This window comes from Budorcas taxicolor, chromosome 11 (genome assembly GCF_023091745.1).
Source record: "Budorcas taxicolor isolate Tak-1 chromosome 11, Takin1.1, whole genome shotgun sequence".
Taxonomy (NCBI): domain Eukaryota; kingdom Metazoa; phylum Chordata; class Mammalia; order Artiodactyla; family Bovidae; genus Budorcas; species Budorcas taxicolor.
The window spans coordinates 32,614,745-32,638,584 of record NC_068920.1 but is presented as its reverse complement, the minus strand read 5'-3'; the positions used below and the strand labels follow the sequence as shown (position 1 = coordinate 32,638,584).

General features: G+C 53.5%; 3 protein-coding genes across 3 annotated transcripts; 2 read left to right on the top strand and 1 right to left on the bottom strand.

Moving 5' to 3' along the window:
- Nucleotides 1-1,797: 1,797 nt before the first annotated feature.
- Nucleotides 1,798-6,295, top strand: POU5F1 (POU class 5 homeobox 1). The gene is made up of 5 exons (XM_052647768.1): nucleotides 1,798-2,202; nucleotides 4,912-5,032; nucleotides 5,313-5,443; nucleotides 5,770-5,928; nucleotides 6,029-6,295. The coding sequence occupies exons 1-5, from the start codon at nucleotides 1,798-1,800 to the stop codon at nucleotides 6,293-6,295; spliced, it is 1,083 nt and encodes a 360-aa protein (XP_052503728.1).
- A 1,835-nt stretch (nucleotides 6,296-8,130) lies between these two features.
- Nucleotides 8,131-10,458, bottom strand: TCF19 (transcription factor 19). Its single transcript, XM_052647767.1, has 3 exons — nucleotides 10,221-10,458; nucleotides 8,625-9,180; nucleotides 8,131-8,371 (listed from the first exon to the last, which is right to left on the bottom strand). The coding sequence occupies exons 1-3, from the start codon at nucleotides 10,456-10,458 to the stop codon at nucleotides 8,131-8,133; spliced, it is 1,035 nt and encodes a 344-aa protein (XP_052503727.1).
- Nucleotides 10,459-11,647: 1,189 nt separating this feature from the next.
- On the top strand, nucleotides 11,648-23,435 carry CCHCR1 (coiled-coil alpha-helical rod protein 1). The gene is made up of 18 exons (XM_052647762.1): nucleotides 11,648-11,782; nucleotides 12,829-12,895; nucleotides 12,974-13,187; nucleotides 14,818-15,121; nucleotides 17,426-17,589; nucleotides 17,705-17,840; nucleotides 18,024-18,134; nucleotides 18,336-18,485; nucleotides 18,965-19,075; nucleotides 19,159-19,265; nucleotides 20,602-20,714; nucleotides 20,880-20,925; nucleotides 21,088-21,224; nucleotides 21,359-21,547; nucleotides 21,643-21,744; nucleotides 22,570-22,721; nucleotides 22,831-23,002; nucleotides 23,204-23,435. The coding sequence occupies exons 2-18, from the start codon at nucleotides 12,880-12,882 to the stop codon at nucleotides 23,311-23,313; spliced, it is 2,334 nt and encodes a 777-aa protein (XP_052503722.1). The 5' UTR covers nucleotides 11,648-11,782; nucleotides 12,829-12,879; the 3' UTR covers nucleotides 23,314-23,435.
- Nucleotides 23,436-23,840: the final 405 nt, after the last annotated feature.

The window sequence follows — 23,840 nt, the reverse complement described above, 5'->3', positions numbered from 1 at the left end:
CTGGTTCACAGCCTTTCCGGAGTCCCCCCAATTCACCTCAGAGCCTTCACTTGGAGCAAGTTTGGGGAGCAGACAGACAAACATCATTCCTAGCAGACAGGCAATCTGAAAGCTATTCTCTTGCAAACAGAGAATAAGCACTAAGCCTGCAGTGTGAGCCCTCAGGACCAGCCCAGACCCTGTGGGAGAGCTTAGGGCAGGCTTCCTGCACCTCCACCCCAAGTCGCTCTCCATCTCCCCCTCATCTTTTTGCCGGCCCCCCTAAACAAAGGCCTGGGGGGCTGGGGGAGGGGTAGAAGATGAGGCTGAATGCCTGCGTCCTTTAGAGGGGGACGGATACCTAGGCCCCAGTGGGCGGCCCTGTCTGAGGCTCACAGTCTTTGAGGGGTTGGGGGGGGTTGCTGCAGGAGCTGTTTTAGCTGCTCTGAGGGGGATTCTTGCGAGGGGATTGGGGCTGGGGGTTGGGGGGCAGGAAGCTGTCCCCAGGGGAGCCATCCAGGCCCATTCAAGGGTTGAGCACTTGTTTAGGGTTAGAGCTGCCCCCTCTGGGGACCAGGATTGTCCAGCCAAGGCCATTGTCCGGCCCCTTCCCCCAGTCCCTCCCAAGCCCCTTTGAACCTGAAGTCAGATATTTTTTTTCTCTCCTTCTCCCTCCTAGGCTTTCCCCACCCAGGGCCTAGGGCTGAAGGTCTGGGCTGGTAGGAGGGGGAGGGAGAACCTTCAACTGTGGTTCTAGATATTTGGGTCTCTGAAGAGGGGGGCAAGGAACTTGATGCACGGACCCACAGTGGGGGACCCGTGGTGTGGTGTCCAATCCCTCTGGCTGGACAAAGGTAGGGAGACTCAGGCCTAGTCAGTCCAGAGCCCCTCCCCTAGAAGGGAAAGTAGGGTTTCCATCCCTGGGTCTGGTAGGTGAGGGGCCTCTGGAATCAGGAAAGCTGGGGATGGATGGAAGCTGGTCTGGCAGCCTGCCCCTGGTGATAGGGTGGATTTTAGCAGGCTGGGCAGAGGGGTGCCAGGCATCACAGTTTTGAAAAGTGAAAGTGTTAGTCATGTCCGACTCTTTTCAACCCACGGATTGTAGCCCGCTGAGTTCCTCTGTCCATGGGATTTCCCAGGCAAGCATACTGGAGTGGGTCGCCATTCCTTTCTTCAGATCTTCCCAACCCAAGAATACAAGCATTGCAGGCAGATTCTTTACCATCTGAGCCATCAGGGAAACGAATCTGGCCAGTTGTCTAAATGGGAACTGCCTAGGTTCCTGGACTGGGATACTGGAGGACAATGGGGAAGGAGCCTGTTAAGAATTGAGGAGTAGCCCCAGTGGGACTTGACACATACAGCATAAATGTTTGAGGAGTTGAAAGGGTGGCTGGGCTCGGGTGAGGAGACAGTGCCAGGGTGTCTGGAGAGGGGTCCGGAAGAACGTGCAGGGGGCATGGAAGGGACCCCTCACCCCTGGTATGTGTGAGCCTGGGGAGGGCTGGGCAGCCTGTTGGGAGCTGGAAGTGAAGGCCCGCATGGGGGACCTGCGCCGAGAGCCTAGGAGTCTGGGGCCTGGGGAGGCGCCTGGGTGGAGATCCCTGGCTTTCCCCTTCCAGACACCACTGCCACCAGCAGGCAAACACCCTCCGCCTCAGTTTCTCCCACCCCCACCGTCCCTTCCCCCACCCATCCAGGGGGCGGGGCCAGAGGTCAAGGCTAGTGGGTGGGATTGGGGAGGGAGAGAGGTGTTGAGCAGTCTCTAGGAGATCCCTCGTTTTCCTAGGCCCCCGGCTCGGGGTGCCTTCCTTCCCCATGGCGGGACACCTCGCTTCTGACTTCGCCTTCTCGCCCCCGCCGGGCGGTGGAGGCGATGGGCCGGGAGGGCCAGAGCCGGGCTGGGTTGATCCTCGGACCTGGATGAGCTTCCAAGGGCCTCCTGGTGGGTCGGGGATCGGACCGGGGGTTGTGCCCGGCGCCGAGGTGTGGGGGCTTCCGCCGTGCCCCCCGCCCTATGACTTGTGCGGAGGGATGGCCTACTGTGCGCCGCAGGTTGGAGTGGGGCCGGTGCCCCCAGGCGGCCTGGAGACCCCTCAGCCCGAGGGCGAGGCGGGAGCCGGGGTGGAGAGCAACTCCGAGGGGGCCTCCCCGGACCCCTGTGCCGCCCCCGCAGGCGCCGCGAAGCTGGACAAGGAGAAGCTGGAGCCGAACCCTGAGGAGGCGAGTGAACTGCTGAGGGCGGGGGTCCGGTGACCGCGCAGGCCGGGGGCGGCCACGCGAGGAGAGGTGGTCGGGGACCCAAGGAAGGGAGCAGGCGGAGACGGCTCCCCGGGCCAGGGACCGGTGTGTGGCGGCTGCAGGCCGCTCTGAGCTGGAGCCAGGTGGGAGCCAGGGGCCGGAATTTAAGGGAGAACCGCAGGTGAGGGCAGGGCGGCCTGGGGCAGTCGGAAGCCGGCCTTGCTTCCCCCCTCGGCCCTTGTCAAGTAGGTCCTTCCACTTCCTAGGTCTGACCTGGGTCGGGTCACTCATTACCAGCCAGCACCAGCCAGCACCAGACCTAGCTTGGGGTCTGAGCCCCTTCTACCCGGATCCCTTCTGGGAAATTTGCGCCTTATCAGACCTGGGATCTCGGGCCTTAGGGTTAAGTGTGGCCTGAGGGTGAAAACAGTGCTTATCCTGGGGTTATTGTTCCTGAGAGTCTAGGGTGTGACTGGTTTCTGATAGAAGCTCCTGTTTGGGCTGTGTGGATGTGTGGAGTCTGGGTTTTCCTTCCATCAAGTTTAGGGCTTGTCTTCCCTTGACCTCTGCCTTGCACCCAATGAGTCACGATCAGGCAGAGCGCACACCCTGACACCACCCCCTTATAAGAAAGCTGGAACACCAATTTCAGCCGTAATTACATAAGCAGTGTACAGGGGGAGAAAAGGGGAACAAGTCATCTGCCGGCCATTCCTCAAATGGAGGGTTTGCTGAGGGACTGAAGTCTTCTCCATCTAACCCGCTGGGGACTATTAAGGATGTATCTTCTAGTCTGAGGAAGAGACAAGTGCAAGCAATTAGAGATCAAGTACTAAGCCTTTAGACCTCTCCGGAGGAGGTGTGATTGGTTTCAGCTGACCAAGTAGCTCTAGACGCTCTTTGCTGGAGGCGACTGCTGAGCCTTGAATAATAATGGCTGCCAATTGTGGTCCATTTCCTAAGTGCCTGGCTGTGGGCTCAGTTTCTACATCATTATCTCATTAACTGGCAGAAAATCTCCTAGGGAGGTATTATTAGCCTGTTTCACGGGTCTTAACTGCTAAATGGTGCAGCTGGACTTTGAACTGGGGTTTATCTTACTTCAAATCCCCAAAATATGATTCAGAAAAGCCAAGATGGGAAGACCTGACATTTACAGATTTGCAACATTGGTTGAGCAGAAGTTGAGTTTTACAGGACTGATGTCCCATCAAATAGTGGGTTGGCCACAAAGTTCATTCATGCTTTTCTATAACCTCTTACAGAGAAGCTCAAATGAACTTTTTGGCCAACCCAATACTTCTTTAGGTTTCTAGGACTGCACAGAGGCCTGGCTACTCTTTTCCATCTTCTGGCCACTGGCCTGCATTGGAGAGGCTCCATTCATCCCCCTTTGCTCTGTCTACCTTTCCTTTCATCCACTGTCAAGGCTCAAATGTCTTGTAGACATAACCACCACGTGTTCAGTCTCCTGGGATGGCTCCCTGCACTGCCCCCTCCCTGCCCATTACCCAGAAACTCAAGGCTCAAACTTGTCATCCTCATTCCTTTCACATCCTTACATCCAGTCCTTTGGAAATACTGCGATCTTTACCTTGGATAGACATTTTGGTCCCATTCGCCATCATCTATGCTGGGATTGCTGCAGTTGCCTCCTTACTCTGTGGTCAGTACATCAACTGGAGTTAATCAAGAGTCAGGTCATTTCACTGCACAAAACCCTTCAGCGACTTTCCATTTCTCTGAGTAAAACTTAGTCATGGTGGCAGTTGCAGGATCTGCCCTGCTCACTTCTCTGATCGCATCAGCTCCCCTTCCCTTTCCTCAGTCCTCTCACCCTCCCCTGGCCATGCTAGCTTTGTTACTGGCCTTGCTGCTGACTTTGCTACTGCCCACCTCAGGGCCTTTCCATTTGACTCCTTCCTTTTGCTCAAACATGACCTCTGACTCTCTTATTCAAAATTGACCCTTTCCCCATAATTCCCTACTCTGCTTTACTTTTGTCCATAGCACTTCTAACCTACTGAATAAGAATTATTTCATCACAATGAAAGCTCTATGGGGCCAGGGTTTTTTGTCTACTTTGTAGCCACTGGCTTACAGAAGGTGCCTAATAAATCTGTGAAATTTGTCAATGAGGATGCTTTTATATTGCAAGAAAACAAATAAAAATATTTTATTTAAAAATAAGGGATAATCAGGTTTTTAAAAAATTGGGCACTAACTATATAAAAAACACTTTATTCATACCTCGTATGACATCTGTTTTGTAGTGTGGATGTGTTTGTGAACGTGCATATTTTGTTGTGGTTTGTGGGACCTTCAAAGTAATCTGAGAGAATCAGAGACATGGTGCTCTGTATTTCTCTAGATGCAAAACTTCCTCAAACTGGGGTTAATAAGAGTCAGAAGCTTTTGTGAGTACTAAAGAACTAAAAGGCAGGGCCCCCCTTCCTAACCTGACATGTGTCCTCCTTGAGGTTAGGGCTTCTCTTTGCATCATTGAATGGTGTTCTGCTTCTGGTGGGTGTGTTGCTTTCTGGGCTAGATGACATTTGTGTTATTTCTGGTTGTTAGGTGGGCAGGCTAGAGGCAGAGATACTCTCACATACCTCGGGGCCCCAATGGAAGAGGGGGTGAGGTAGATAGCTGTCATATGTTCTTACATATCCTCTTCCTCTTAAAATGCAGTCCCAGGACATCAAAGCTCTTCAGAAAGACCTTGAACAATTTGCCAAGCTCCTAAAGCAGAAGAGGATCACCCTAGGATATACCCAGGCTGATGTGGGGCTCACCCTGGGGGTTCTCTTTGGTGAGTCTCCTACAGCATGTTTTGACCCACAAAACACAGGGGGACTACATCTGCCCTGGAACAAACATCCCTGAAATGGGGACTTTCCTCTCCACCAAGGGAGTGGTGGAGGGTGGAGTTGGGGGGAAGGTACTTGACATGGACTTTTGAGTTTCTCTGGGAGGAGTAGCCAGCGTGGGGTCTTGGAAGGGTGGGAACAGGCGGCAAGGCCTGTGTCGGTCTTGTGGCAAAGGGAGCCTACCTGCTACCTCACCTTGCTTCTTCCAACCCACCTCCCCAGGAAAGGTGTTCAGCCAAACGACTATCTGCCGTTTTGAGGCTTTGCAGCTCAGTTTCAAGAACATGTGTAAGCTGCGGCCCCTGCTGCAGAAGTGGGTGGAGGAAGCTGACAACAACGAGAATCTGCAGGAGGTGAGGGTGGGAGGGATGCACAGGGACGGCCCTATCTCAAGTCTGATTTCCACTGCTTTCGTCTCTGGCTGGCAGCGCGCCCTCTGGGAGCCAGTGGCCCTCAATGGCATGAAGTGTGATTCCTCTGTTCTGCTGAGAGAAGGTCCAGGATCACTTGTCTAAACCTATCTTTCCAGGATCTTTTTCATACCTCCTGGCCCTGGTGACAACTGGCTGCTGCTCCTGAATAGTTGGCTCTTGAGTCACTGTCCCCGATACTGGTCCTTAGCAGGTTTAGGGCTTGCCCACCCATTTCTTTCCTTGTCATCTCCTCCCCACCTGCTCAGATATGCAAGGCAGAGACCCTTGTGCAGGCCCGAAAGAGAAAGCGGACGAGTATTGAGAACCGAGTGAGAGGCAACCTGGAGAGCATGTTCCTGCAGTGCCCGAAGCCCACCCTGCAGCAAATTAGCCACATCGCCCAGCAGCTCGGGCTGGAGAAGGACGTGAGTGCACCTGCCCCTGTCCTTGTGTGTGCCGTCTCCTCCCCGGTCACACCTCCCAGGTCTCAGGACCAAATGCCCCTCCTGTGTCCTCCACTCCTAGGTGGTCCGAGTGTGGTTCTGCAACCGTCGCCAGAAGGGCAAACGATCAAGCAGTGACTACTCCCAACGCGAGGATTTTGAGGCTGCTGGGTCTCCTTTCGCAGGGGGACCCGTATCCTTTCCTCTGGCGCCAGGGCCCCCTTTTGGCACCCCAGGCTACGGGGGCCCTCACTTCACTACGCTGTACTCTTCGGTCCCATTCCCTGAGGGTGAGGCCTTTCCCTCGGTGTCTGTCACCGCTCTGGGTTCTCCTATGCATTCAAACTGAGGTGCCTGCTCACCCCAGGAATAGGGGGCAGAGGAAGGGGAGAGCTAGGGAGAGAACCCTGGGGTTTGTACTAGGGCTTTGGGATTAAGTTTTTCATTCACTAAGAAAGGAATTGGGAACACAATGGGTGTGGGGGCAGGGAGTTTGGGGAAACTGGTTGGAGGGAAGGTGAAGTTCAGTGATGCTCTTGACTTTAATCCCCACATCACTCATCACTTTGTTCTTAAATAAAGAAGCCTGGGACCTAGTAGGTGGATATTTTTGTCTTTGGTTTATCCTCTAGTTATTGAAGAGTGGATAGGATATTTAATAGTGGGTATTAACAGCTCTCCGACCTAAATGACCCCGAAACAAAAGTTGCTGTTTACACTGCGCAGTCACAATGTCAGAGGGAGGTGTGGGGTTGGATCCTAAGTTTATATGGACAGGGCTCTTTATAAGTGTGAGCTAGTTCTTAGGAACCTCTGACTTGCGGTCCTGCAGAAATTGGAGATGAACACCTTTGCCCAAAGATGCAGTTATTACATAGTCCGTTCCCTATTAGGATCTGGTTTTTTGCTTTCCTCCATTCTTCTCTGTAGTCCTCAGTGGCTTTGTGCTAAGAAATCAAGCCTTTACTCATTTCTTCTATCACCCCAACCAGAAACTCCACTTTGTGCTTTCTTGATACTGGGATCCATTTGGTTTTCACTTAAGGTTTTTGCCTTGTCTGTGCCTCACCTACCACTACACACACTTTAGACCTGACTCTGCCACTTCCTAACTGGGGCTCTTCCTCTGGAGCTTTTCCTTGATCTGTAAAAACACTTGGGTTGGTAAGTCTAAGTAGAGAAGGAAGGGGATGGACATGCAGGTTGCAAGAAGATAGGTCAAGACAGGACTTTCCTAGTAAGAACTATAGAGACACTGCTTTGACAGTGTGCTGACTTGGTGTGCAACTCAGAAGAGACTCAGTGGAGCATATGTGGGTTGTATCGATCCTGGACCAGGCTGACATCTGCTCTAGCTGGTGTCTCAGGTTCTCTTCTTGGTAGTACTGATGAAACTTGTAGAAGTTCCACCACCCTCATGAACTTGATCAAATTCAAATGACATTTTAATGGCAGTGAATGTTTCCTTTTAAATTAGCAACTGTAATTACCTAGATTCCCCTTTTCCTGTCTTCCTCTGCCTCATCTGCTTGTCTCTTCCTGTAAGTATCTGAATTTATTTTCCAGACTAACCAACTCCATTCTCTCAAGAACTGGAAGGCAAGGATTATCAGACCCACACAAAGAGTAAATACCTTAGAGCGTATGAAGCTGCTCATTATTTATTTGGAAATGGAAGCAAAGCTCTGAGAAGTCAGGTCATAGTCATTGTGGTCAGCAGCAGGACCACCCACAATGTAAGGAAGTTTGGGGTCTGTGCTCTAGGTTTTCCCAGAAATGCCTTAGGGATACCATCAAAAACATTAAGAACTTGCTTGTTCAAGGCTGGGGCTTATAACTTCCCAGGCATGACCTCTACAATTGATGGGTGCTCTTGACCACAGACATTCGAGTATCCATGACAAGGACCTACAGCTTGTGACAGTGGGAATTTCCAGCTCACTGGTAACTTCCTGGAGGCAGCAATATCTTTGGCAGGAAGCCATCTCTTCTGTCACCTTGGCCACAAGGCCCTGCTCCAGGCCTTGAATTGATAATCCACAGGAGTGGACCCTTCTCCTGAGTCATTCCCTCCTGGAGAGGCAAGGATAGAAGAGGGCAGCTCTTAGGACCCATTGGCACCCTCAGTGTCCACCCCTGGACTGGAGGTGCTGGCTCTGTCCTCTGGTGCTTTGGCGGTGGGCCTTAGGTCTGGATGCCTGCACGACAGCCTGGGCACCGGAAGTCGGCCTCCCTGGCAGCCTGAATGCTGCAACCAACACAGGCCACGTGGAACCAGATGTCACAGCCATCACACTGAACCCAGGCCACTGTCTCTTCTTGGGGTAGGCAGCAACAAGGGGCTGCACAGGGCTCCCCGCCCCCAACTGCAGGGGGAGCCCTGGAGTTGCTCAGTGGGTGCTTCCGAGGACGCCCGCGTCGATTTCTGAAGGAAGGGACACAAAAACCAAGGTCACTGGAAACCTGTAGAAGCCTGGAACTTCTCCCCTGGATAACTGTAGAGGGACCCCATAGAGATTCACTAGACTAATGGTGAATCTGGCTAGCACAGCTAACCCAGATCTTGTCATCACAACAGCTGTTCCACCTCCCATCCCCACCACCCACGCATTTAGGTACATCTCAACCTAGGGCTCTAAAAGAACCAAAGGCAGTGAAATAAAGCCAAGTTCACTTACCCACTGGGTGTCGGCGGGGTTTTCTCTACACGGAGTTTTTTCCTAGGCTCTGGCAGGACTGGTGAGGGGCTCTTGGGAGCCTCTCTCTCATCATCCAGTTCTTCCAATACGCGGTGAGCCGACTTCCTCCGGTTTCTTGGGGGTGGGGCAGAAGGGGCAGTCCCCACTTGCCCGGTGGGAGTGGGAACCGGCGGACTCTGTGGCCCACCCCCACTCCGTGAGAAGGTGAGGGGCTGCGAGTGGAGCTTGCTGAGGCTGCCAATGGAGTTGAGGATCAGCGTTGCTTTGGGGGCTGGGGAGAGGGTGCTGAGCGGACGCTGTGGAGCCCCCTGGGAGGGCAGCATGGGCCGGAAACCAACCCCGGTTCCCTCTTCTCCCCTAGACCGTGGGGTAGTAATGGCAGCAAAATCTTGAGGTTTGACTCGGACTTGCTGAAACAAGTAGAACTCTGAAGGGCTGGTTCCTGGGGGCCCTTCAGGGCCAAAGGTCAGAAGATCACCATCATTCAACTCCAGCCTGTGACCCCTTGGGAGTCGGACATTATTGACCAAAGTCCCTGTTGATTATGGGGCACCAGACAGATACAGAGAACGACAAAAACAAACGACTGGTCAGCAGTGGAGAAATCTGGTCCTGTCTGGTTTTCTGGGAAATATGAGGAAGAACACATGCATGTCATGAAATCCTCACATTCTAAGTCCCTCAGTAAGTAGGTGTCATCAGATAAGAAACTCCCTGGGAGCTAAGAATTTTTTTTTTTTCCCTATGCTCTCCCTCAAGGCACATGGAATGAACTTCCCTCAATCCACTGAGGTTTGGGTCTCAGAGATGCTCACTCTCAGTTCCAATTAACAGCATAGCTCAGACTATCTGAGTTCAAATCCAAATTCCACCATTTACCTGTCACGTGACCCTGGACAAGTCAGCCTCTTTATGCTTCACTTTCTTTGTAAAATGAGGCATTTGTGCTCACCTATATTTAATGCACATAAAACAGGTTTTGGCGCATAATAATAAACAGGAAATGAATGTCGGCCAATTGAAGTTATCTAATCCCCACAACACTCCTCACTTTCAAAGACATATTTTAGCTAAGAGGAAACTAAGACCTAGAGAGGTGAAGTGGCAGGTCTGAGTGATGTTACCAGGGCCCAACAGCAGAACTCGTAAACCCAGGCCTCCTGAGGCTGCCTAACTGCCTCCAAGTCAGGGAGTAACGCCCATGTCCGGATAATTAAAAGATAATTCAACATAAAACACAACTGCCCTAAGGCAAGGACAAATGTCTAAACAATCTGGAAACTGAAGTCTAAGCTTGCCCCCTCACTGCCCACCATGGTCTCAGAACATCCCCACTGTGATGCCCCAGTCTGTGGATCTATCTCCCACCCACTCTATGAGCTAAACAGGATCAGCCCCACAAAGAGCTTCCGACACTGCACATTTCTGGTGGAAAGACAGAAGTCTGCATGACAACCGTCCATCCAACCTGATGGGGAGTTTGGGAGGCCGGCAGAGTCCCTGTGGAGTCTCTTAATTCATTCCAGCCCAAAACTGCGACTGCCCCGGCATAAGGCTGCTCTGCTCACTCCTCACCTTGGCTGCTGTGGTTCTCCAGGCTGACCCTCCAGTCATCACCCTGGCGCTCCGCATGCAGCTCTGCGTGGACCCCAGAGATGAAGCCTGGCTCGTGCTGTGGCCGCAGGGTCACATCACAGAGGTCGGCCCTGCAGCCCAAACGGTAGGTGCAGCCAGCTCCACTGGGGGGGTGGAAGGTGTGGAGATCGACACCCTTGCCGACCCCTATGCGCAGCAGCTGGAAGCAGGGCAGCATGGGCGGGGCCCCCTCGGCACCACCTCTTCACTTCAGGAATCCATCACCTTGTCCACTTTCCTGGGCCGTGCACAGCTGGCCTAAATTCACTTTCCGTCTGATGCAAACTTGAGCTATCCTTTGTGCAATTTCGACTTTGAGCACACTCCCTGAGTAGGGCAAATTCAGGGTGCACGGAGCCTAGGATGCGATGTAAAATTGGCTGTCAACAGCTTTGCAACGGAAAAAATTTGGTGAAAATTCCAGTGTAGTGCAAAATAGAAGGCGTCCTGTGGCACGAAGTTGAATCGGATCCTCAGGCCGCAAAATGTTCCAGGAGCCTTCAATCTGGGCAAGTCAACAATACATTAGGCAGCTTATAGGGAAATTCGAACTGTAGGTGTCGGGGGGCGGGGGAGGGGCGCTGCTTCTGTGTGATATACTAACTTGCCACTTCAGTGTAATTTAGAGATGAGAAGCTTCTTCCTGTCAAACCTGCTTTTCCTAATAGAGTAACCCTCCTGCTAGCTCACGCTTCACTCTTCTAACCAATTCCTCATTCATAACTAGCTAGCTTGAACCCCAGTGGGAAAATGTACTCAGTCACCCCTCAAACGCAGTGCAAACGGGGCTCTACGTTGTCCAACAAAGTGGATCTAAACCCCTGCTTTCTGGTTTCTCCAGGTGGGATAAAAACAGAGGAAAGGGCTTCCCGGGATGATTCAAGACAAATCCAGCCTTTTCCCTCCCCGCCCCAGCCCGGATTCGTATCTACCGCGCTGTGCAGTCTCGGAATGGTTCCCTCTCCAGGTAATGCCAGCCTATGCCGCAGCCCAGGACCTCTCGGGATCGGCCGGGGTTGGTGCTCCTGCGGCTGTTTGACAGCAAAGAAGCCAGGGCCAGGAGGGGCGCGGTCTCCGCGCGCGGGCATCGTCGACCCCGCCTTCGGAATTCCCGGGTCCGGACTTCGAGCGGAGTGAGCGCGTCCCCCGAGCCGTTTCTGATTGGCCATCTCTTTTGCCTTCCTTCTCTCCATTGGGCGACGCGCTGGGATCTCCCGCCTTCCGCGTTTTCTGATTAGTTCACAAGTTTTCCCGGGTTCCCGGAGTTGGGAGGAGCCGCCAGGGCGCGGAGAAACCCCTAACGCCTTAATTGGGCCTGGCTTTAGACGCTACTGCGCCTGCGTGCGCCGCTTCCCCGCCTCCTTCCGGAGAGGTAACCCTTCAGGCTTAATAGCGTCCCGCCAACCTGCCCGCTTTGCGCAGGCGCGGCCAGGGATCCAGGCAGCGACTGGGAGCTAGGTGTAGGGGGTGTGGCCAAAGGGCTGTGGGGTCTCTCGCGCTGGGTAAGGGACATTCGGGAAGAGTCAGTTGGGGGCGGGAAGGGGCTGAGAGGGGGTGCAGGGGTGGGTTCAGGGGTCCACCGGGCGGAGGGGTGTAAGGGCAGGGTAAAGGAACAAATGAGGTGGTCAGAACAGCCTTAGAGCTCAGCGTCCAGCAGGGCGAAGACTCGGGAGGATCTGGGAGAGAGGAGGGAGGGAGTGCAGGCTACTGAGACATGAGAGGGTGAGGGGCCAGCATGATTCCTTCAGGATAAAAGCAAATAGTGATGTAGGGAGGGATAGGGATCCCAGATTGGGAGAAAAATAGGTGAATTCGGGTGGGAGGGTGGGGAGATCTTGACAAGCCCTCTCTGCTCTAGGACTCTGGAGAGGCAGGTGGGAGGCAGGAATGGAAGCTGAAGGGACGATAGAGAGAAACTGAGTGGAAAGTTGCTGGCACGGTTTGGATAAGATGTCCGAAACTAGCTGGCTTTTCTGCTAAGGAGTCCAGGCTGCCTGGATTCCCCCAGGGGTTCTGGGGAGGCATTCTGTGCTACATGTGGCCGCATTCATCAGGGGCCAGGCCTTGGGCCAGCGCTCTAATAGGGAAGGACCCGGGAGTCATGGCTTGGTGGTGTCTGGATGGGCTTCCCCAAGGTCTTGGTGAGCCATGGAGAGAACTCTGGAGACTGGGCTCACGGCCCCTGCATTGCATACCTCAATTGTCACCTTCATCCAGGAACTGCAGAGACCATAGAAACTTAAGGAGGAGGGTAAAGGCACTGTCCCGAATTCTAAACGTATGAGTAAAACTTCACAGCCCCTCAGCCTGTCTCAGTAAATTCTCTCCACCTCATGGCTGTTGCCATAGTCTGTCAGGAACCAGACTGAGACAAGCAAGGGATCTTGGGGTACTTCCTGCTTCTTTTGGGAAGTAGAATAAGAAAAGCTAAGAGTCGTATGGACCTGGCTGTTATTTAAGGATTATGACTTTGTTATTGTAGGGGCTCTCTTTTTGGAAGGAGGCCTGAAAATTGAATTGGAGTGTCCTTGTTTCTCCTATTGTTCAGGGGGGCATAGATGGCTGTACACCGACTCTAGAGACTTCAAATAACGTGGAGATGTTTCGACCTTCAGGTCAGTGGGACCTGGCATGGGGACTGGTGATTGTGTCTCCCTGGAGAACTGAGTACCTTTGTCCTTACGATTCTTTAGGTTCCACTGGGCTGATTCCCCCATCCCACTTCCAAGTTCGGCCCCTTCCAACACTGCCGAGAATGGCTCCCACATGGGCCTCAGACACTCCCCTGGTCCAGCGCCCAACCCATCAAGATGTTTTAGAGAGGCGGCCAGACAACCAGAGACCTCAAGTGACCATGTGGGAACAGGAAGTTTCTGGCAAAGGGCAGGAACCAGAATGGAGAGGCAGGTATGGATCTAATGTTACTGTTCTCTTGGACTTGCTTGCCAATGACCCTTCTTGACTGTAATGGAGTCCTTACCCTCTTTCAACCCTTAGTTCCACAATTTGCTCATTTTTTTTTTAGAAGCAATTGTTGGTGTCTACAATGCATAAATAATAGCAGTGTGCTAGATGCTAGGGACAAAGATAACAAAAATAAATAAGATATCTTGATATCAAAGAATTTTAAATCCTAAGGGAAGAAATTGGTTGACCCACAGCTGATTGTACTAAGCGTAGTATAAGGCAGGCTGAAGAAGTGTGGGCTGGGTATACAGACTGGGTGCTGTAGTAGTACGAGTTCATCTGGTGGAGCTGGCCATGCTCTCTGTCAGTGTGTTGTCTGTGAAAATTCTTATTCTTGATGTTTCATGTGAGTCTTTTTCCAAATGTACTGGACCATCCTTCTGCCATTTTGTTCCTGAGCAGGATTGCAGTTGGGTCTACTTTGGGCCCTGTCAAAGGGAAAGAAGGAGGATGATGAAAGGGGAGCGTGAGAGTGTCAGGGGATGGAGACTCTGTGGCTTGTTTGGCTACCCCCTAGGGGTCCTTTGTCCAGTCACTTAATTTCTGTAGGCTACGGATCCTGTAAAAAGGTGTTGGGGAGTCCAGTGGTTAGGATTCCAAGCTTTCACTGAAGGACACATGTTCAGTCCTTGCTTTGGGATCTAAGATCCCATAAGCTGCACGGCACAGCTGAAAAAAAATTTTTTTTACAGTGCTCTGGTTCTGGGCCTCAGTGAGGGAACTGTGTCAAGAATCATCTTATAAGCTGGTTTCAGCTCTCTAGAGGTTGGGACTTTGTGATTTATTGAGATGCTGCCCTCTCAGACTTCTCATGCACGATATCTAACAGTTAAATAATCTCAACTGGCGCCTGGCCTTGCCATACTGATATTGGAAGCCATCACCTCTCTTTGTACCTCCATCAAACTTTTCCCTGCCCTTAAGTCAGAATTCAGCAGTCTCAGTGTCCTTCAGACTTCTCCAATTCAGAATGTGTAGCCTAATGATGTGGAGAAGACGATGGCACCCCACTCCAATACTCTTGCCTGGAAAATCCCATGGACGGAGGAGCCTGGTAGGCTGCAGTCCATGGGGTTGCTAAGAGTCGGACACGACTGAGCGACTTCACTTTCACTTTTCACTTTCATGCATTGGAGAAGGAAATGGCAACCCACTCCAGTGTTCTTGCCTGGAGAATCCCAGGGACAGGGGAGCCTGGTGGGCTGCCGTCTATGGGGTCGTACAGAGTCGGACACGACTGAAGCGACTTAGCAGCAGCAGCAGCAGCAGCAGCCTAATGATGTGCATGTGTGATGGTTAACACATCTGTCTGTATATTGCCTTCAAGAGAGGTTATGGTCCGTGAACTCAGCTAGCTTTTCAGGTCCTGTGGACCCAGATATGCTTAGTAGGGCTGCCTTGAATGATGATGGTGACGGAATGCAGAGATCCCCATGGCCCAGCTTCATTCCCTGCCATCTCTCCACATAGGAGCAGAGGGATCCTCTCCTCTTCTCTTGTCTCCATTCATGCCTTGGCCGCTCTCACCACCTGACTAACCTGTCTCACCTATGCTTACTTGTCTCTGAAGGTGCACGGAACTGGCAGGGTCACAGGCCCTGAGTCAGCAGGCTGAGCTGATCTCTCGACAGCTGCGAGAGCTGCGGCGGCTGGAGGAAGAGGTCCGGGTGCTACGGGAGACCTCGCTGCAGCAGAAGCTGAGGCTGGAGGCTCAGGCCGTGGAGCTGGAGGCACTGGCACGGGCGGAGAAGGCTGGCCGCGCTGAGGCTGAGGGCCTGCGTGCCGCTCTGGCTGGGGCCGAGGTTGTCCGAAAGAACCTGGAAGAAGGGAGCCAGCGGGAGCTGGAGGAGGTTCAGAGGCTGCACCAAGAACAGGTGAATGTGGGTGTGGGGAAGGCTTGGCTGCCCAGTGGGGAGCTAGGCGGGAGCTCCCCAGCAAAGAGCAGGCTTTGCCGAAAACAGCGATGAGGTGTTTGGTGAAGGTAAAAAAATACAGGTGACCTGGAAAGAGGGAGAACTTGGGTGTGTTGGTCATATTCAGATTGCCCTTTTCCACTCAGACTCAGGTGACCTCCCATCACCTGAAGCCCTGCTTCCTCTTCCAGGGGGAAGTAGTTTGTCTTCCTACTTTACTCCAAGTACCCAGTTCATCTGGGAGCACTGGGAAGGGGAGTGAGGGGTGTGGGAGGGGTCCTGAGGTGGACTGGGAAGGGGAGATTATTCAGTCATAAGGCATGTAGCCATGCTCCCTCTTTGCCATTCCTGAGACAAGAGCTGGGACACTGGGGTGAGCAAATCAGTCAACTCCCTGTCCTCGTGGGTGGAGCTGACAACCCAGTGGAAGACACACACATTCAGTGCCTTATTTAACTATAATTAATTACCTGTGATCGGGAGAAGTACCATGAAGGAGGACAAAGGAGCCCCACTGGTCGAGGGGCTGGGGAAGGTCACCCAACTAGTTCGGAAATGGAACCATAAAGATACTGAAAGAAAATGAGGGTGAATTCCTTTGTGACTTGGGGATGGGAAAGACTTTCTACCTATGAATCAATCCAGAGCCATTAAAGAAAAGATTGACATATATTGACTTTATAATACCAAACTTAGGAATGACAGAGTAGAATCAGAGGGTAAATCATGGGCTTCCCTGGTGGCTCAGCTGGTAAAGAATCAGCCTGGAATGCGAGTGACCTGGGTTCGATCCCTGGGTTGGTGAGAAGGAAATGGCAACCCACTCCAGTATTCTTGCCTGGGAAATCCCATGGGCATTGGAACCTGACGTTATAGTCCATGGGGTCACAAAGCATCAGACACGACTTAGCAACTAAACAACAACAAAAGGGTGAATGATAAACTGGGGGAGAATATTTCCAGGTCATACCACAATAAAAAGTTAATATCCCGACTATGTAATGTGTGCCTAGAAACCAATAAAAGAAGGACAGCAATCCAGTCGAAAAATGGACAAAGGGGGTCGTTCAAAAGAAAGCTCTTTTCAGTTCATGAAAGATGCTTAATGATAAGCAGTCGACATTTGTGTTAAATCAGAGTTGGCTGGTGGGTAGGCCTGGGGGGAGGCGATGGGCTGGTGCATGTAGATGTGCATGGGAGGGGGCCAGAGAGGCTTGAGCACAAGCGACAAGACAGGCTCTGGGGCTGTGCTGGAGTGTGAGGCCTTGGGCCCGTTCAATTTTATAGTTTACCTTAAGAACAGTGGGCAACCATTGAAAGGTTTCAGCAAGGAAATGACATGATCAGATTTGTATTTTATATGTAGAAGTTTTGTGATTCGTGTCCAAAAAGCTCACGGTGACTGTGGTATGGAGACAGGGCTAGAGGCAGGCAGGCCGGAAGTGAGGGCAGCCATTTCCACTCCTTCGCCCACCACAGCATGACTCCTTCAGCGTATCTGACACCTTTACCACTGCTGGAGGTACTGTGAGAAAGAGACAAGCTCTTGCCTTCCTGGCTTCCTTCCAGCTGGCAGGAAGTAAATAGTAAGCAGGTGCAGAAGCAGGATCAGTTTGTAATGATACGTGCAGGAAGGGCACGAACAGATGACGGGACTGGGTGGGGGGTGGGTGGGGAGTAGCGGCCCCGGGAGGCGATGTCATGGAGATCTGAGGAGCTGGGGGAAGCAGGCTTCTGGGTAGACGCTGAGGTGGTAAGGAGCAGACTTGTTGGGAGTTCGGGGGGCGGATGATGAGAGAGCACTGTGGCTGCAGCAGAGTGGGCAGTGGAGAGACAGGATGTGAGCTCAGAGGCTAAGAGCTGGCAGAGGCCAAGGCATGACACAGGCTTCACAGACCCAGGGCAGAAGCTGGTCTGAACGCCGTGGGAAGCCACTGGAGGATTCTAAGACCGCTCAGAAGATTGTTGCCATTGTCCAGGCCAGAGATGAGGTGGTTTACCTCAGGCTGGTGGCCCTGGATATGGAGAGAAGTGACAGTATTCTAGGGGGAGGCCTGACAGGAGGTGCTGATGGCCTGGAGGGTGATGGGAAGTGAAGCGCCAAGGATGGTCTCTGTTTTGCTGTGTGCAGTTAGATGATTTCTCGGGTGATTGTCCAGGGTCACAGAAAGTGGGAGTGAAGGCCAGTGATGAAGCAGGGGGTGGATTTGGAAAGCCCAAGTGTGGGCCAGCTGGCCCCTGCTTAGTCCTCCCTTCTCTCTGTAGCTCTCTTCCTTGACCCAGGCTCACCAGGAGGCCCTTTCCAGTTTGACCAGCAAAGCTGGGAGCCTGGAGAAGTCTCTGAATAATCTGGAAACCCGAAGGTCAGGGGAAGCCAAGGAGCTGGCTGCGGCCCAGAGGGAGGCCGAGCTGCTGCGGAAGCAGCTGAGGTGAGTTCCGGGAGGTGGGCGACCCAAGGAGGATCTGGCAGTTGGCGGGTTGGTGGGGAAAGTGGGTCTCCAGGGTGGCCCCCTGATGGCTCCTCTGCTCCCACCCCAACCCTAGCAAGACCCAAGAGGACTTGGAGGCTCAGATGACCTTAGTTGAGAACCTGAGGAGGTATGTGGGGGAGCAAGTCCCTCCGGAGGTCCGCAGCCAGGCATGGGAATCAGAGCGACAGGAGCTTCTAGAAACCGTCCAGGTGAGAGTGCTCGGCCTGGGACAGAACACGGGGGCTCAAGTCCTGGGCAAGGGCCCCTGGAGAAGAACACAGGCCCCGGGAGAAAAGGCAGTGCCGTCGAGGGGTGCACAGGTTGGGCGCCACCGGAGGGCCACTCGCAGACCTGATGGAGGTGGCTGCCCGCTGTCCCCACCCCGCCCGCAGCACCTGCAGGAGGACCGGGACAGCTTGCACACCACCACCGAGCTGCTGCAGGTGCGCGTGCAGAGCCTCACACACATCCTCTGCATGCAGGAGGAGGAGCTGGCCCGGAAGGTAGGCCCCTGGCCCAGGCCCCTCGGCCCCTGTGCACGGGAGGGGTTGGTGTGCCAGTCCCAGAACCTGCTGACATCTTTCTTCCCCTGAACACCTCTCCTTGCTGTGGCTCCTGATGCCAGGGCCAGATAGGAGAAACCAGACCCACCTCCTTCTTCTGCTCCCCCAGGAGCCCACACTCCCTGCTTCCTCCATCTGCAGGTTCAGCCTTCAGACTGCCTGGAGCCCGAGTTCACCAAGAAGTGCCAGTCCCTGTTGAAGCGCTGGCGAGAGAAGGTGTTTGCCCTCATGGTGCAGCTGAAGGCCCAGGAGCTGGAACACAGAGAATGCGTGGAGCGACTGAAGGGACAGGTTGCCTGGAGCCCACTTCCTCCCGTGCTCTCCCCCAGCTCCCTGCTCCTTGCGGAAGGGATGGCGTTTATTCACCAGATACTTGGGGGGCTCCCCTGTGCTGGCTGCAGAGCCCTGAGCAAAGGTCTACAAAGAACTGCTCTTGTAAGGCTTACACTGTGAGGTGGGCCAGCCTTAGGTAGGGTGGTCGGGGACAGCCTCTTCCAGGAGGTGACAATGTTCAAGGACCCGTGGGTGGCATGGGCCGAGGCTATGGGTCCTCATGGGCAGGTCACAGGGCAGTTCCTCAAGGTGTGGGCACATGGAACATGCTTCTGGAAGGAAACCTGGACTCAGACTCCATTCTCAAGAACTGGGCTTCTTGTCTCTCAGTGTGGCCTTCTTTCAGAGGCCTCTGCACCTGCCCCTGCCTTCCCAATGCTTCCCCCACCCCCACCTTACAGCTTTCTGCTCTGGACCTGCCTCCTCTCCTTCCCCAGCTGGCAGAGCTCCAGGAAAGAGTGGAAGCCCAGTGCCAGGAGCAGGCCATCCTGCAGCGCTCCCTGCAGGACAAAGCTGCCGAGGCGGAGGTGGAGCGGATGGGCGCCAAGGTCAGTGTCTAAGACGGGCAGAGGCTGAGGGATGGTAGGGAGACCCCAAGCAGGGACCCCTTTCTTTACCTCACCCTTCCTAGGCCCTGCAGATGGAGCTGAGCCGCGTTCAGGAGGCCCGGCGCCGCAGGAAGCAGCAGGCAGCCCCAGCGGAGGAGCAGCTGAGGCTTGTGGCCAATGCTGTCAGCAGGTATCTGGGGTGAGGGTGGGTGGAATAGCATTCCTGCTTCCCCAGCTTCCTGGGCATCTTGAGGTTTAAGAGCCTCGGGCAAGTGGGACTGGAAGGCTGGTCGTCTGGAGGAAGCAGGGCTGGATGTATCTAACCCTGTAAAAGTCTGTGTTTGTTTTCTATGGGGCACCCCCCCACCTCCACCTTGCCACATTCTCACCAGGGTCACTTGTTATGACTCCTACCCACTGCATGTTTGGCTGAGATGAGGTTAATTTCCTCCTGCAGTTAATAACAGCTTGAGCTAAACAGAGCACCTAGTAGGAAATGTAAGAGATGCGGGTTTGATCCCTGGATCGTGAAGGTCCCCTGGATTGTGAAGATCCCCTGGATCGTGAAGATCCCCTGGAGGAGGGCATGGCAACCCACTCCAGTATTCTTGCCTGGAGAATTCCTTGGACAGAGGAGCCCGATGGGCTACAGTGCATGGGGTTGCAAAGAGTCAGACACGACTGAAGTGACTTAGCACAACACAGGAGGATCTCCACCTTCAGAACTGTTCAAAGATGGGGAGTATAGACACTTGATCTTTCTTTCTTTCTTTCTTTAAAATTTTGCAGGCAGGTCCTGTTGAGTTGGAAAAAATTTAACCTGTTTTTTTTCTTTTAAAGTTGACCCACAGGCATACCTTGTTTTATTGTACTTTGCTTTATCATTCACAGATATTGCATTTTTTACAAGCTGAAGGTTTGTGGCAACTCTGCGTTGAGCAGGTCTATTGGCGCTATTTTTCCCCAACAGCGTTCTTTTCAAACTAATGCTGTTTTTAAATGTTTAGTTGTTTTTTAAGACATAGTGCTATTGCACACTTAATGGACTACAGTATGGCATAAACATAGCTTTTATAAGCGCTGGGAAACCAGAAAATCTATTTGACTTTTGCTTTGCGGTACTGCTTTGCCGTATTTGCTTTGTTGCAGCGGTCTGGAACTAAACCCACAGTATATCCGAGGTCTGCCTCTACTTGCTTACTAGATATTCCGTCTGTTAATAAAGCGTACGCCAGTTTCCTTTTTAATCAGTTGCAAGCCTGTCTCTCATACCAACTTCCGAGGTGTTTCCTTCACAGCTATTGTTGTAGAACCTTTAGAAACTAGATTGCTGAGGAGATGCACAGGTTTCTTTGCACAGGTAACAACCCTTCCTCGGCTTTGGATGTCGGCTTCAGCTTCTCTTCCCCTTGGGTTGATACCCCTTCCTTACTTTCTCCATGTACGTAGCAGCGCAGGATAGAGGGGTTGAGTCTTTTTGGAAATGAGGTGGGGTTGAGGATTTGGTAACCTCGTGTCCTCTCCAGCTTTCAGACCTGGCTCCAGGGCACTGTGGCCGAGGTGGAACGCGCCGCAGCCCAGCTACCCAGCCTCAGCAGCCGAGTCAGCTACGCCGTCCGCAAGGTCCACACCATTCGGGGTGGGTAGGGCAACTACCAGCCGCGCCCTGCCCCTGCCCCTGCCCCACCAGCTCTCTCATCCTACACCTACCCTCCTGCCTCCTCCCAGTCCGAGCATCTCCTTACGCCCGTTTCCCCTCCTCTCTGCAAACGCATCTCTCACACTCTGTGCCTTTTCTCCCCAGGCCTGATGGCTCGAAAAGTGGCCCTTGCTCAGCTGCGCCAGGAGAGGTGAAGTCCGGGCCACTTTAGATTTACTGGGGGGGCAGGAGTACTGGCCTTTAGGGTGTTGGTTGCTGGGATCTGAAAAACACAAGGATGGAGGAAGGATAAGGGCTTAGGGGTCAGGCAGCTGGGTGATTTCCCCCATCTCTGTTTCCCTTCCTGTCTCAGCTGCCCGGCACCTCCACCGACCACAGACATGAGCCTTGAGTTGGAGCAGCTGCGGGAGGAGCGGAACCGTCTGGACGCAGAACTGCAGCTGAGTGCCCACATCATCCAGCAGGAGGTGGGCCGGGCCCGGGAGCAAGGTACGCCTGGTGCTTGCAAGTCAGTGAGCATGAGCCGGGGGGCCAGAGTCAGGGGGCCTTAGGGAGGAAGAGGAGGAGGGCAGAGCTGGGGTCTAGGGCAGGGAGGAACCTGAGTGGGCACCTCCTCTTCCCAGGGGAGGCAGAGCGGCAGAAGCTGAGCGAGGTGGCCCAGCAGCTGGAGCAGGAGCTGCAGCGCACGCAGGAGTCCCTGGCCAGCCTGGGGCTACAGCTGGAGGCGGCTCGCCAGGGCCAGCAGGAGAGCACAGCAGAGGCTGCCAGCCTCCGGAAGGAGTTGACCCAGCAGCAGGAGATCTATGGGCAAGGTGTGCAGGAGCGGACAGGGGCAGTCCCGGGGTCGGGAGTGGTGGGCACCTTAAGCCCAGGCTCCCCTGACGCCCTGTGTGCACCCCTACCCCAGCGCTGCAGGAGAAGGTGGCCGAAGTGGAAGGTCGGCTGCGGGAACAGCTCTCAGAATCAGAGAGGAGACTGAACGAAGCTCGTAGGGAACACACCAAGGCTGGTGAGAGTGGCTGGGGTGCACGTGGGCTTCCAAGAAGGAGGAAGTGTTGAGGCATGAAATTATTGTCAAAACTATTTTGAAAGCTTTTTCTATTTGGTGTGTGCAAGTCATGAAGTTATCAAGGAAGATGAATTCTCAAGTGGTAAACACACTTGTATAGCCAGTGCCCAGATCAAACAATAGCACTTGACCAGCCCCAGATCCCCCCAGCTCCTCCAGTCACCCCCCTCCACAGAGGCAACGTGACATGCCAACGATTACCCCCAATTCTTATTGGGAAGAATTTCAAACACTTAGCCAAGTTAAAAGAATCATGTAATGGATACTCATCTGCCTTCTCCAGTGAGAGCAGCATTTTATAACCTTTGATCACATTTCCTGTTTATCTGTATATTTACACATATTGATATATATACATTTGGGGGGGCAGTTATTGAGAGTAAGCTGTAAACAACCTGACTATTCAGCTGCATCTCCCACAAGGAGAATATTTTCCTATGTAACCTCAGTACCATGGTCACACTTTAAGAAAATGAATTGCACAAAATCTGATATCCAGTACCTATTCAGATTTCCCCTCCAGTCCTCCAGGAAGCTTCAGGGATGGGGGAAGTACTTTGGGTTCATAGATTCACAAGATTCTAGAGCATCAGCCACCCCTCTGTCTATACAGAAGAGACTGAATGCCACAAAGCGTCTGTGGCTCCCTGGGTCACAGAGCTGGGGACCCCGTGTGCCGCCCATCCTTCTAGGCTTGTGTTCTCACTGCCTCGCAGCCTCTAGGCTGCCAACACCCATCCCCTCTGTGGCCTGGCTTTCCCGCAGTGGTCTCCCTACGCCAGATCCAGCGCAAAGCCACCCGGGAAAAGGAGCGGAACCAGGAGCTCCGGCGCCTGCAGGATGAGGCCCGGAAGGAGGAGGGGCAGCGGCTGACCCAACGCCTGAAGGAGCTGGAGAGGGACAAGAACCTCATGCTGGTAGGAGGCGGAGACACTGGGCCCTTCATGGGCTGGTTGGGGAACAGAGCTGTGGAGAGGGGAGGGGCCCCTGCCTGGGCTCGGTGGCATTTAACCCTCTCCTTCCCAGGCCACCTTGCAGCAGGAGGGTCTCCTCTCCCGTTACAAGCAGCAGCGACTGTTGGCAGTCCTTCCCTCCCCATCGGATAAGGGCGTACCTGTGGAGCCCAGCCCGAAGCCCTCAGAGTCGTCAGCACCCACACCCCCGGCAGCGGCCGTCTGCACCAAGGAGTCCATCAAAGGTAAGGGACGGAGGGCAGGGGGACCTTGGGAACCTTTCCTCCAGGCACTCTGCAGGGCTTGAGCCTTGTTCTCTGTGACACTGGAGGCCCACAGCCTGCCTTGGGCCAAGAGCTTTCTCCCTTATAACTCTCCCACATCTGGTAGCGGCCCTGTTCCTTGGCACTGTGATTGACAGCCTTGTCCACCTCCTGTCCCTCCAGGATCCCTTTCTGTCTTGCTCGACGACCTGCAGGGCCTGAGTGAGGCCATTTCCAAAGAGGAAGCCATTTGTGAAGGGGACAGCCAGACCTCTTCTTCAGTTTGCCTCTGACCAGCTGTGAGGACCAGGAGGATGAGGATGGAAGGGGAATGGGTCGGGAAGGGGACTTCCTCCAGCCGCCCGTGGGGACACCAGCCGCCAAGATGTCATGAATTCTCCCGTGGCTCAATAAAGATGACAACAGTAGGAGTCATGGTCTGGACAGTGCTCTCTGGGAATATGAGGAAATTTTCTCCCTGTAGCCTCTCTTGTCTGGGAAATGTGAGAACCAGTCCCTCATACAGCTCTTCCTGTAGATGGTTCCTTTTTCAAAACCCCTTTTCTAGGCTGCCCAAGAAGTTTTTGGAGAAGCTCCAGGTTTTGTTTTATCCTTAACTTTTGTTTTAAAACTACCTCTGGAAAATGGTCAGGGCAAGGGCACGAGGCAGATAAAACATTCACGTGCTCAGCAGGAATCACAGAGCCAGGCAGCGTCCTGCCTTGAGGGGGCCACTGGTGGGTTTGATTAATGGGTGGGTCCCTGCTCCCGAGACAGTTACCTTCTGGTGGGAGAGACAGACAACGGGCAGGTACCTACA